This window comes from Tiliqua scincoides, chromosome 4 (genome assembly GCF_035046505.1).
Source record: "Tiliqua scincoides isolate rTilSci1 chromosome 4, rTilSci1.hap2, whole genome shotgun sequence".
NCBI lineage: Eukaryota > Metazoa > Chordata > Lepidosauria > Squamata > Scincidae > Tiliqua > Tiliqua scincoides.
Window position 1 is genome coordinate 149854226 of NC_089824.1, and position 13352 is coordinate 149867577.

At 45.6% G+C, this 13352-nt stretch overlaps 1 protein-coding gene and 1 pseudogene across 2 annotated transcripts in view; one reads left to right on the plus strand and one right to left on the minus strand.

Annotated features, from left to right (window-relative positions):
- RAVER2 (ribonucleoprotein, PTB binding 2) overlaps positions 1-3718 on the minus strand; it is a 49433-nt gene extending 45715 nt beyond the window's left edge. For both annotated transcript variants that reach the window (XM_066625089.1, XM_066625088.1), the window contains exon 1: positions 3317-3718. In XM_066625089.1, coding sequence (XP_066481186.1) covers positions 3317-3490 — 174 coding nt within the window. In that variant the 5' untranslated portion in view covers positions 3491-3718. The remainder of the gene's footprint in view (positions 1-3316) is intronic.
- A 6824-nt stretch (positions 3719-10542) lies between these two features.
- Positions 10543-10656, plus strand: LOC136649782 (5S ribosomal RNA; annotated as a pseudogene).
- Positions 10657-13352: the final 2696 nt, after the last annotated feature.

The following is a 13352-nucleotide window of genomic DNA, read 5'->3' on the forward strand; positions in this document are numbered from 1 at the left end:
ACTGTTGCCAGGGCAGTGCACAGACTTCCAGCATCCATATGGCAAAGGAGATTTGCATAGTGCTTCTCTTGCTGCACTGGGAACTATAAATGCAGATTAGATGTAGGCATGCATAGATGTAGGCATGCATCTATATCGCAAAGCACATCCACAGGCAAACCATTCAACAGAGTCTCCTCCCATAATGCATTGTGTACATACGTGAGCATGTTCCCAACATGTCATGAAATAAGGTGCAATCAACATTTCCATCAATTGTCTTGAACTAGTATTTTCCAACACCATCTTGTTGCAAATGACTTGTTGCTAGGTTCAGGACGAACTCTATATAGCAACTTAGAATTCTATTTATAATCTATGGAATCATATTTATATATAATAAACATGCCTATGACAGACATCTGTTTATATCAGGGTGACCAGATGTCATAAGAGGTCCACAGAAGACCAGGCACCCTAAAATGTAGAACATCCCAGAAAAATATAGGACATGACAAAACAAAAGCAAAAAAAAAAGAAAACTTGTATATCGATTTCATGTGGTTAATTTAAATACTATATTATTATTAAATTTAAAACGATATTACAAATAATGTGTTAATTACAAGAAGGCTCTGTGCTGCCTGCTCACAGGGAAAAGGAGGACATTTAAGTTCTTCTCCAGGACACATGGCTAAAAAAGAGGGCATGTCCTGAAAAAGAGGATGTCCGGTCACCCTGGCTTATATACAGTATTGTTCATAAATACAGTTAGTTTTACTCTAACTGAAACAGCATCTTTTGTAACAACAGGAGGCTAAGGGAAATAAAGTTCATTTTACTTTCAAATTATATAAATGATTACAATGCCCTAAAGGAAAGGAAAATATGTTTAGGCACTAAGGTTTGCAAACACATACAGTATTGCTCCTATCTATGTGTAACCCAACACTCTTATGGATATCTAGGAAAGTAGTTCTTACACAGCATACGTTTCAAGAGCGCTCAGACAGCATGGCTAACGAAAATGAAAACATCCATGCAATGAATTCCTTTTTTGGTAACAGCCATTGCAATCCTATTGCTGTTTTGTATTATATGTTTTCTTTGCACCAGAACGATACATGCCCTCAGAGTTTTTCTGTACAATAAAGCAACTTGTCCCCAGTGGTAGAGAAATTATTTGACATTATGACTGAACCTCTTTTGCTGTGAATATTTAAGTATTTTATTTAAAATAATATATTATGTCTTTCTAGTCATGTCACAGAACTGAAACACATTTGTATTTTTAAAATTTAGTTAGAGCAGCCATTTTCAACTGGTGTGCCACAGATGGTCTGCAGGTGTGCCATGAGAATTTGGGGAAGGATCATTTGTTAGTAGGGCCACTGGGGGATGTGAGCCATTGATGTCATTGTGGTGTGCCTTGTCAATTGTCAAGAAACTGATGGTGTGCCTTGGCGATTTTAGTGCCTTGTCAGTGTGCCATGAGATGAAAAAGATTGAAAATCACTGACTTAGAGATTACTTGTCTGGATTCCTGCCAATGTCTTGCCTGTAGGTGTCAAACATAAAGCCCACAGGTGGGATGCTCCCAAAAGCTCTTTGTCAGGCCACCACTACAAGCGGACTCCCCCAGAGCCACCGTTTCAGCAGCACTGCTTCTTCCAATGCATAACCTCTCAGAGCGCCTCTCAGCTGCTGGGCTGTGAAGTGATGCTGCAGCAAACGCAGCTCTGCTGAAAGGATGGCCAGCATGATAATTGGGCTCTCACGTGATAATTTAGCTCTCCCATATATTGAAAATGTGATCAAGATTTGCATAGTTTCTCTTCTGTTATTTGCAGCCAACGAGAGTCTAGGCATTTTTTCTGGCCCTCACCAGCATAATGACTTCATTTCCGGCCATCAGCAGGTGCCATGAATGCTATTTGGCCCACCACATGAAACCACCTGGAGGACACCCCTGGTCGAGCCACATTAATCAGAAATCAGAGGGGGATAGGCATCTCTGAATGATGAATGGCAGCTTGTAGAACACCACCCACCTATGGCAAGCAAGAACCTTCTTCAGCCACCCAGAAATAAAATTCAATAGATTTGTAGAAACAAAATGACTATTATAAGAATACATAGGTGGGAAGGCCAGAGAAAATGGTTTGTGGGTTGACAACTTTTTCGGACATTTGCAATTCCTGGTACAACATTAAATTTAAGGCTTATTTTCCTGCAACGTTAATAGTTGTGTAGTGGAGAGTATTCTAGCAGACATGGCTTCTCAGATTGCCAGGACTATGACGGCATAAACCACACCTTTCCTTTTACACTGTCCTGTCTCACGATTTGGGGAATTCTCTTCTACTTACATTTCTCATATCTAAAGCAAATGGAACAGCACTGAAGAACCAGAAATGTCAGCAATGGAAGCTAGCTGAGATTTGATGAATCTGTTCAATTTTTAGAATAAAGTTCTTGCGGCGTTCCGCCTTTGGTGGCACTACAGTTGTGTGCCTAAATAAGTTGTTCAAAACAAAAAGGCTGACTGGCAGGAAGGGCAAGAGACCCACCAGACAGTACACTGACAGGGGAGGACAAGATGCATTTCAAAAGGTAAACTAAGATGTGGGCAGAGTGCTGAGTGAGGGAGCAATCACATCTGCTCTCCAGGCAGGAGAACAGAAGCAGTATCGATTTCCTTTCATCTTCTTTTCCATTGCTCTGGCAGCAGGGAATCCTGGCTGCCCTGCCAGCCAGGGATCTTTGGCTGCGTTTCTTTTATGAGGAATAGGAGTTCATGCTGACCTGACTCCCAAGAAGGGGGGGGGGGAACACACACACCAAGCCAGCCTGCCCCAGTGATAGGCAAGCCAGAGGCAGCTCTGCATGTGCACCAGAGCCAGAAACAGTTCCTGTCTTGCCGCCCCCTCCTCTGGCACCTCTCAGAAGCGGGAGCTGTGATTGGTCAGCCAACTTTCAGAGGACCCCGCCCAGCCAGTCTTTGCAGGACTCCTGGATGATGAAGGGGCTCACCTGGCCCGCTATCTCCATTTTCTGAAGGGCCAGGTGTGCAGGTCTCCCTCCCACCCAACTTGCCTACCTGCTGCTTCCCAGCAGGTGGTCACTCTCTCTGCGCCCCCCCCCCCACCTAAGGACTGGCTCCCCTCCTCAGCCTTGGGGTCCTGCCTGTCCTGGGAGACGCAGCACCCACGCAGCCCTGTCCTCACCACTCCACAGTTACAGGCAGCCCCGGGCTGAGGGGGAGGGGGAGGGGGAGGTGGTGGTGGTCACTGCCTCCCCGCCCCCCGCCCCCCGGGGCGCGCGCTCTGCCACCCACCTGGCTGCTGCTCTCCGCGGGCAGGTTCCTCAGCAGGATCTTACGCCTGTTGCTCAGCTCGCGCCTGGTGCTCTGCAGCCTGCGGGCCACTTCCTCGGGGGGCAGCGCCCCCGCCACGCACTCCCCCGAGGCAGCCCCCAGCAGTTCCGCGCCGGACCCCGCCGCTGTCGCCATCTTGCCTGCCCAGGCACGAACACACTCGCTCCCCGGCGCAAACACACACACGCCGCCCGGGGGTAGGGGTGACGGGCAGAGCCGGGGTGGGAGCGAGCTGGGCGCTGCTGCACTGGGACGCAAGAGCGCGGAGCCTCCCCTCTGCAGGGCCCCCCGCAGTCCCGAGGGGTCTCTCCAAGGCGCGCCCCTGGCCAGAGCAGGGGGGCGCGCAAACTTCCCCGGCCAGCCAGCCAGCCAGCCAGGCGCGACTCGCCTTCCTTCCCACCTCCAATGGCTGCGCGCCCTGCGGAAATTCAACAGGGCAGTCCAGCCCCCTCAGCAGACAAGCGCCGTCTGGAAAGCTTCGCCTGCTGGGCTGGCGGAAGGGAGGGCGAGGAGGCTGGCAGCCGAGCAAGGGGTGGGCAGCCCCGGGGACGAGCGCAGGCACCTTTGGCCAGCCTGGCACGCCAAGCCCAGTTTCGCGCGCAAAGAAGGGCGGAGGGAGCGCAGCTGCTCCTCCTGTACTGAGGAGAGCGTGGGTGCTAACTCGAGGGCAGTGTTTCTCAAACGGTAGGTCAGGACCCACGTGGTGGGTCGTGAGCCAACTTCAAGTGGGCCCCCATTCATTTCAACATTTTGTTTTTAATCTCTTTGACTTGATGCTCCCATGGAGCATGACTGCATCTGGGGAAATGTGACAGGTCTGTGCTTTAAACTCTGATGTGCTTTTAACAATGATAGTCAAGGTAAGTGTGGATATTCCTGGGTAAGTGTGGATAGGATTGCAGCCTAGGCTAGTTAAAAATGTTCCCTGCTTGATGACGTCACTTCCAGTCATGACATCACTTCCGGTGGGTCCTGACAGATTCTCATTCTCAAAAGCAGGGCCTGGTGCTAAAAGTTTGAGAAACACTGCTCTAGGGCAGAGGTGTCAAACATAAGACCCGGGGCCCAGATGTGGCCTGTGGAAGCTTTTTATCCAGCCCTCAGGCTCTCCACTGCTGAACAGTGCGGAGATGTTACTGCTGAAAGGGCAACCTGCTTGAAAATTGGGCTCTCCAGTACTTGGAATATGATCAAGATTTGTGTATCTTCTGTCATTTGCAGCTAATGAGTTAGCTAAGTGAGAAAGAGTGCTTATTTTTGGTTTTGATCTATTTAATGACATCACTTCCTGCATAATGAAACCACTTCCAGCCCTCAGCAGACATCATGAATGCTATCATACCCTCGGTATGATACAAGTTTGACACCACTGCTCTAGGGATTGATGGTCTCCAGACTGTTGCAACTGAAGGCTATCCATACTGCCACCAACAGAGGGACTTCTCCTTTCAAATAGTGCAGCCCTTTTGGGCAGAAGGGTAGCTGTGTTGTTCATGGGCTGCAGCCAAAACAATGGGGAGGCACTTAAACCCATTTAATAATGGTGTGTAACAGTACGTTTTTCTTGGGCCACAGCTCACTTCCTCAGATGCCTGTAATTGAACCTGCAGGAGAGGCCTGCATAATATAGGGATGGACAAACAGAAAAAAAAAAAAAGTATTGGGAAAGGTGGAATCAAAGGGTTGTGGGGTGGAAAAAGTGAGGTCAGTGACCTGCATTGTGGAAAATAGTGATGATTCACATCCACATAAATGGTTAAAGCAGTCATGCTGGCATGTTGAGCTGCACAGGGGCTGTAATCCTAGCCACACTTACCTGGGAGTAAGCCCCATTGACTATAATGGGAATGACTTCTGAGTAGGCATGAACAAATTGGACTCTGGAGCTTTAATCCTATACAAACGTACTTGAGAATGAGACCTATTGAACATAGCTGGGCTTTTTACTAAACATGTAGGATTGCATTCTAAGTATTGATACAGTTACGTGGATACCTATTGGAACCCCAGGAGCAGCCCATCACAAGACCAGCTGAAGCAACTTCTTGAGTGGTAGTTCTGGGGGCGGCATATTGGTGGGAGAGTACTTTAAACTGGCTGGGTGGGGAAGGAGGGGAGAGGTTCTACTCCCAAAATCCTTTCTACTCATAAAGTCAGTGGCATAGCTAGGGGGGTAAATGCACTGGGGTGCCATGTCTGTGGGGGTGGTGCTGCCAATTTCACCCCCACTGCCCATTTTTTAATCATTTTATTAAAGAAGCGGGCAGCTCCATCAGCTTGTCCCTCCCTTTTTAAAAAATGCTCCTCCTGAAGGAGGAGGAGATGGCCCAGAATTGAGCTGAGAGTGGCTGTGAGTTGCACTTGCTACTCTGGGCCACCCCTCCTTCACTTTTTTAAATAAATGGGACAAATATTTCTCATGGTAAAACATGTGGGAGGGGACAAGAGTAATGCAGGGGCTCTCACAGTAGTATGTATAACAATACTTTATTTCAGAAAAGAGTAATGTAGTAAAATCCTTCAGTAATACAGTAAAATACTGCAACATGAAACTTTTTTTTGTAAAAGCAACAGCTTAGTAATAACTTTCTACATGTCAGGACTCAATTGCTGTATTTTTTTTTTCCGTAATGTCTGCTGGAAACCACATTTCCACAAAGGACTTTATCCTCACCACATTCTCAGATTTCAGTACAAAGTAAGTTGTGGGCCAAGCACCTTCAGGGTGGAAAGTATTTGTTTTTAACATGCAAGTGTCTGATCATCTCCTGAGCAGAAGCAGAAGAGCATGCCATGGTAGTGATTTATTAATCACCATTTTTTCCATCTGTTTTTTAAACATTATGTTGGTATTGATATGGGAAACTTGGCATATGAATGCATCCAGTTCACCCACAGTGTTTGCAGAGACTGTATCATGTGTTGCAAGTGTCTTAAGGGCAATAAGTTTTTACCCACTTGCTGAAATGAATGCCTAGGAAGGGTACATCTTCTCTCCTGCCATACAGGCAAAGCAGACCATTTTGTGGTCCAAAAAGCAGGAATAGGTTAACAAGTAAAATCTACCAGGCAGATGACTTGGTTAGTATCTCACAGCAAGGACTAAAACATTTGTGTCATACAAATATAAGACATCTAGTTGTACCTATTACCTTGGCATATATGGCATGCAGGATGATCACCCTCTTCTCTTGTACAGTACTCTGAAGTGAGGCCAAGAGTGCTTTGCAGTCACTTCAGCACACCATGCAACAACAAAAGTCGATTGCATGCTGTAACAACTTGTGTGCAAGGAACTCATTTAACTCTTGTTTAGTTTACTATGTTTGCTGGGGGGGGGGGGGAGAAAAGATCTATGGAATAGAATGGCCTCCAACAAAAGATGCACTCATATTTACCATCAAGCAAGCAAACTGTTGAGTATAGGTGTGGTCCAAGTGTGATATAGTAAAACCAATCCTTCCATCTCCAGTAGGTCACAGGTGAATTTAAAATGGTAATGAGTAACTCCAGTGCAACAACCTGTACACATGTGTGACAGCACTTTCTTGTAGTATGTGAGGTATTGGCACCATCAATCAGTTGGCTAATTTTGTAGTGTCTCTGATTGGCTTTAGGAAAATTATTTTACTAGTCTCATCAGGGTGTGTATGAAACACTTGGCAAACTTCATAATACTTCCAAAATTTCTGCTGCATCTTTTAGTGAAGACCTTAGTCAGACCCTGATAAGTTTGAACAAGGTCTTCTGGCACACCATCTAGAGCAGCAACACAAAAAGACTTGCTGTACAATTCTCTGCATTACTCAGAAGTAATCCCCATTATCCAGTGGGACTTGCTCCCAGGTAAATGTGTGTAAGATTACCACTTTAGTTCAAATATTGGTTGTGTTATCAGTTGAACTGCTTTAGAAGAATCTTCAAGATGAAAATCAACTGACTTTTTGGCTAACTTTAAGGCATTATTCCATCAGATGGAATATTGTTTATGTTACAACAGATAATTCTTCCGAGACCAAACGTCTTGCAGAGATCAAATCAATACTACACCTCAATTTTGTCACAACCAGCAGGTATGTGAATAGTGACTTATCTTTCGTTAATGCCATAATAGTACTAACCACTCTCTTTCTCAGTATTTTTCTTAGTGTTGAAACAGAATTTCAGTTTGCTCTTTTTCAATTTAGTTTCTGTTTGATCTTTTTGTTTGTTGCCTATAGGTTGATGGGTCTATTGATACAGGTTGATAGATATAGGTTAAAGATTGTATACAGTTTTCTCCCATCTACACTCATTGAACTAATATCTTTTGGAATGTTGTAACTCAGGTTAATAACCTTAGTCACTATGAGGGAGTTAGAGTGCTTGTCAGGCCTTTGGCATCCCAGGCCCTGAACTGTTGGAAACCAGGATGTGGCAGGAGGGGCCTTGATATCCAGGCCTGGTATGAAATGTAAATAAAGGAAGAGCAGCACTGTATATGTGTGCCGATACAATCAACTGCACCTGTTGAAGGTGGGAATCACATAGGTTATGGAGAAATGGTGCAGTGCACCACTGGACAGCTAATCAGAGTGGGTCACAAGACTGTCTTGTGACTATGAGGTTGCCCTACTCTGATTGGCTGGCCCTGGTATATATGGAGGCAAGAACAGACTCCAAGTGTGGGTTGCTGTGATGGAGTTTCTGCGTGTCGTGCTGCTGGTTTGTTCTGTGACTTAGTCTGCTTGTCATGACTTTGCCTCTCTGTATCCCTGACTTCTAGACCATATGACTGACTACTCTTCTGCCTGCTCCTTTACCAATACCTGCTTCTGCAACAAACAAGCCTGTGTCTGCTCCTTTGGCTCTGTTTGCGATTGCCTGCTTCTTGTGCTGTCTCCCTACGCTCCCGTGCCACTCTGCTATCGGGAAAGCAAGGGCTATCCTCCCCTGCTGACCTGACAGTGCTTATCCTCTTCAGCCCAACATACATCTTTGAAATTGCCTTTTCTTGGCTGGTGACTAAAAAGAGGCCATTTTGACTTCAGATGACTTGCCTGCACTGTTTCAGAACCAAAATGAGAAAAAGCATTAGAATTCTGAGTAATGCTTTCTAATTTTGGGGAAGCTTCACAACCCTATCCCATGCTTTCCCCCCCCCCACTAATGCCACCAAACCCCCCACTGGCACACCAAACTGTCCCATAGGTCTCCTCTGGGTAAAGGAGATTCATTAGTTCTCTTACATGGGTATAAGCCTCAATGATGCAGAGGGGTCTACTTGGATTGGTGCCAGCAAAATTGCTGGCAAAGGTTCATATGCACCCAGAGCCCAATCCTGTGGTTGGCGGCACGTCTGCATGCTGCCGGCCACAGTCGCAAACGTGCCATAAGGCATGTTTGCGGGGCTCACTGCCGGGCTCCTGCCAATGCTAGACCAGTGCCAGCCGGTGCTGGGCTAGCCCTGGGCGATCTCCGGACCACTGGGATGTGGAATGGGAGGCAGGGGCATGACGGGGGCGTGAAGGAGGCAATCTGGGGAGGGGGGAGGCCGGTGGGGAGGAGATGTGCCAAGGGGTGGGCGGTAGGCGTTCCGGGGGCGGGCCGGAGGAGGATCGGTGGAGCTGAGCTCCACAGGATCCAGGGCACTCGTGGAGGGCTGCATGCCCTGCACGAGTGCCTTTACCACCGACCTTTTGGTTGGCGGTAAAGTGAGTAGCCCCATTGCAGGGCTGCTTACCTTACTTGGGGGAAAGGGACGCAGTAGCGCAGGAGGCGCAGGATTCAGCGACAGCCCTTTTCAGTGCCGCTGAGCCTGGGCGCTCCGGGCAGCTCAGGATTGGGCTGGCAGGCTGCAGTATCAGGTCCTGGAATGGGTTATGGATTTGGTGACCACAGCTACTACGAAGCCCCAGATCTGTTCTGCCCTTGCTCCATTCTCCTCCTCCTCCCTGTTCCACTTCCCCTGCTGACTTACTGTTATTGATTATCCTTTGGAGGTCCATCACCACATGCTGCAGCCTTGCTGCCAGTGGACTGACAGCACTCAGCTCCATGCGCTGCCAATAGCCTTATTCAATGGCTATAAAGTGCTCCCTGCCATCGCAATGCTAGTTCTAGCAGCAGGGAGGAGGTTTCCAGGCCTTTTCAAGCCTGTGGAAAACTAGGGGTAAAAATGGAAAAGTCAGCTGGAGGAGCAACTTTGTAAAATCAATTTGTGTTTTATAGAACCCTTATTTTTTTATTATTGAAATGTTTTTAGAACAAAAGTATCAATACACATCTATGCCAGAAAATTATACAGTCAGTTCTTAGTAGCCACTTGGGTTAGGTTACTGAAAAACCTTTTGGATACCGTATTAGTGGATACTAAGGGCCCAATCCTATCCAACTTTCCAGCCCTGAGGTAAAGGAACAGATCTTCCCATACCTTGAGGAGACCTCTGTGATGGCCTCCCCAACACAGGAAGCAGTGCATAGTTCATTGGCACAGCAGTACTGGCACTGGAAAATTGGATAGGGTTGGGCCCTCAATCATTGAGCCTATTGGGAAAGGGGAAAGCCTATTCCAGGGGTCCCTCTTCACCATACAACCTATGAACCTGAATCTTAACTTGAAGTCTGTGAAGCTGGGTAATAGTGAGGGTTCATCAACATCTCCAACATCTGATGCTTCCTCCTCCATGCTGGATATCCCTCAATGCATTGACGGTTGTGACAATGGTGAATTCTCCATGCTGGCTGTCCCTTGACTCAGTGCTGGCCCAACAATAAATCCTCAAAGATCAGCAGAGGAGAGTGGCTTGCTTCACCTGTCCTCCTCCTCCACCTGTCCCTTGGCTCCTTTCCTTGGCAGGCCTCAGCTCCAGAGGAGCCTTCAGGTAGCCTCCCAGAGACCTTTCATCATCACCAGGGTTGTGAAGGTTCAGCTGGAGTCCCTGAGATGGTACTCAAGATGGTGGGGCAAGTCTGGAAACAGACACAAATTTGTTTGACAATTCTCCCTGGGCCAATACCAATCCCCATTTGATGTGGTAAATTGACTCAATCTAGACAATTTTCAGCTTGCACTAGCACAGTATTCACGGATAACAAGGACAAGGTGGCAATTCTGCCATTTGCAGGTAAGTGAATTTGTGTACCAAGAGAACTGACTGTAGTTACGTTTCGGTAATAAGAAGGCAATAAAACTTGCTTAGAAGAGTGGCAACTGTTACCCTGCACATGCCTGATCTTGTCCGATCTCAGAAGCTAAGCAGGGTCAGGCCTGGTTAGTACTTGGATGGGAGACCACCTGGGAATACCGGGTGCTGTAGGCTTATACCATAGTCTTTCGAGACTGAAGGTTGCCAACCAGAAGAGTGGGCATCACTAGAGAATACATGCTATATTTCAACAGGCACTTGGGCAACAAAAAGAAAAGATATAGATGCAGACAAACGGAAGAATTCTTGTTGCTTTCTTATATAATACTGTCTGCTTTGTGATCTAGGATGCAAACAAAGCAGTTTTATAGTGATAAATAAGAGCCTTTCGCTATGTGTCAAGATTTCTTCCACCCTTCAGTGAAGCTCATGCAAATGAATAACCAAGTGAATGCTAGCATCTTGTGTAAGGCATTGTGCATATGAACTGTAGTAGTAAGTAGTATTTCCTGGAAAAGCATTATTCACGTATTGGATCTCCCTGCTTTAGTTAAAGACTGCTGAATCCTCCATATTAGTATTGCTATAAATAAAACGGATTGTATTGACCAGGCCTGACATCTAGTAAGTTAGAATCATAGCCTTTAAATAAACAGACTGGCTCCACACTTAATTACACTGCACTTTCAGTAGTTGCAAATTGCATCTTGCCTGTATTTTAACTTCCACACATTGGACTTCACTATGCATTGACCATCAATGCAGACTTTTGAACAAACTGCTGTTTTAGTGCTCTGAGCCTATGGCTTGCTCCATGAGCAAACAAGTAGTCAATAAAACTGTTGCACTGGTATTGTTGGCTGGCCCCATGTATGAGTTGATTGGCACTGCTGGTGTTGCCGTCTATATGACATATGCAGCTTTGCCAATTCATACAATGTTGTGAAGAACAGATTTGGATGTAGGTTGGAAGGAGTGCAACTGGTGATCACTTACCTTTGTAGCATCCTAATGTAATTTTGTCCTCCAGCTAGATCAGAACCACTTCATGCCTCTGTTCGACTTCAGCAAAAGGGTTGTGGCAGAGTGTCCTAAGTCAACTGCTATACTGTATTTTTATCTGATGCAACTGTGTTGTCTTTTGCAGCTCCTAGTGTAAAACCCCAGAAGAGTTATTACACATCCTCCTATTGGCAAGACCAAACAAATCTGCAATTTAATGTATAGCCCTGTTATTCTTAGAGCATAGTTGTTCAGTTGTTCTTAGAACATAGGTGACAGTACATATTATGCTTGCAACTAATTGGAAGATTATTTTTTTTTCCCATTGTCCTATCCTTTGTCTTACTGTGTAGAAACCACATGGGTAACAACACTTATATCTCAGCATGGATACAGACTACATCCTGCTACAGATGGACTGACAGTCAAATGATAAAATAGTCTGTAAAACTGTAATCCTTTGTGCCTCCAGTGACCCAATATAAATTTATTTTCTACTCTGGTTGGTTTGGTCTGGTTTATAGTTTTGTATGTTGTTATGGAAAGTACATTCATAGGACTGTAAAATATTATAGGTGTAAAAGTAAATAGTCATTACGAGGAAATAAGGAATCCAATGAAATGCAACGTCTGTCCACTTCATGAACTGCAGTGTTTGTCCAAAATGGTGTTCTGCCTTTATTGGCTGGAGGCTTAAAATATTAAAATATTGCTGGGATGCTGTGGTGTGATTAGACATGGCTGCTCAGCAGAAGTCTTCAAACTCAAAATGTCTTCAGAATGCTCCTGCCTGATTGGAATTATTCAAACTCAAATGTATATGCTTTAGGGCCAAATGGATGGGAAACGTGTCTGCCAACATTCCCGGTTCAGCAGTAGGCTGACATTCCAGGTGTGTGATGGACATATCAAATATGAATATGCACTCTTTTAAATACATGGCAACTTCCAGTTTGAATTAATCACGTGAATGTCCATAAGGTAATAATAATAAAAACCCCAGACCAGCTCCTTGAATAGCTTTTGCCTCACTTGACTGAGAGCTGTTCATCATTCAGGATCACATGAATCCATACCTAAGCTGATCCATTTAGTATTTTTGGAACAACTTACTTTTCTTTGTGACTATACTTCAAAGAGTAAAGTACTCTTTATATATAAATTAAGGCCAGCAATGTGACTTTTGCAGTCATGACCCAAGAGAATTGCAGTACAGTATCCCCCAATAAAGCATAAGGTACATACTGTCAGAGATGTTAGCAAGCCCTTAGGAAGTCTGCTGGGGAAATAGGTGTGGGTGAGAGGAGGAGACAATCCTGAAGTAGATGATGTCTTCCTTTCCTTTCAGCTAAGTGCTGGTTAGATTCTTAGGACACCCACTGATCTCCATTGTTTCGGCAGTAGGGTGTGCTGATGGTAGTCTCAGTGCCTCGTCGTTCCGGCATGATTTAAGGATGAAAAGATTTTAGGAAGAGTTGCTGCTTTGTTCTTGCTATACTTCCATGTTGATTATTTTAGCAGTAGTGTGGGGGGAGGGGAGAGCAACATCCTGTTCTGTTCTTGTTGTAATACCAGAAATGAGATTAGTATCCCAGCACAGATCTTTTCATGTGACAGCAGAATGTAAGCACACACTTGTGAGCAAGGATTTTTGCCTGTTCACCTTAACAGATTAGTGATGCTGTCTTGAAAGGGGAGCAGAAGTGAGGATCGTTAGAAGTGGTGCAAGTTTTGTAAGTCCTAATACTAATTCCAGCTATGCTGCCCCTGCATAGATGGAAGTTCAGTATGGGGACCAGGACAGTAGAGAAGAACAGGATGGCTCAACCTAATTAACATCATGCTATTCTAGCTATCATAATCAACAG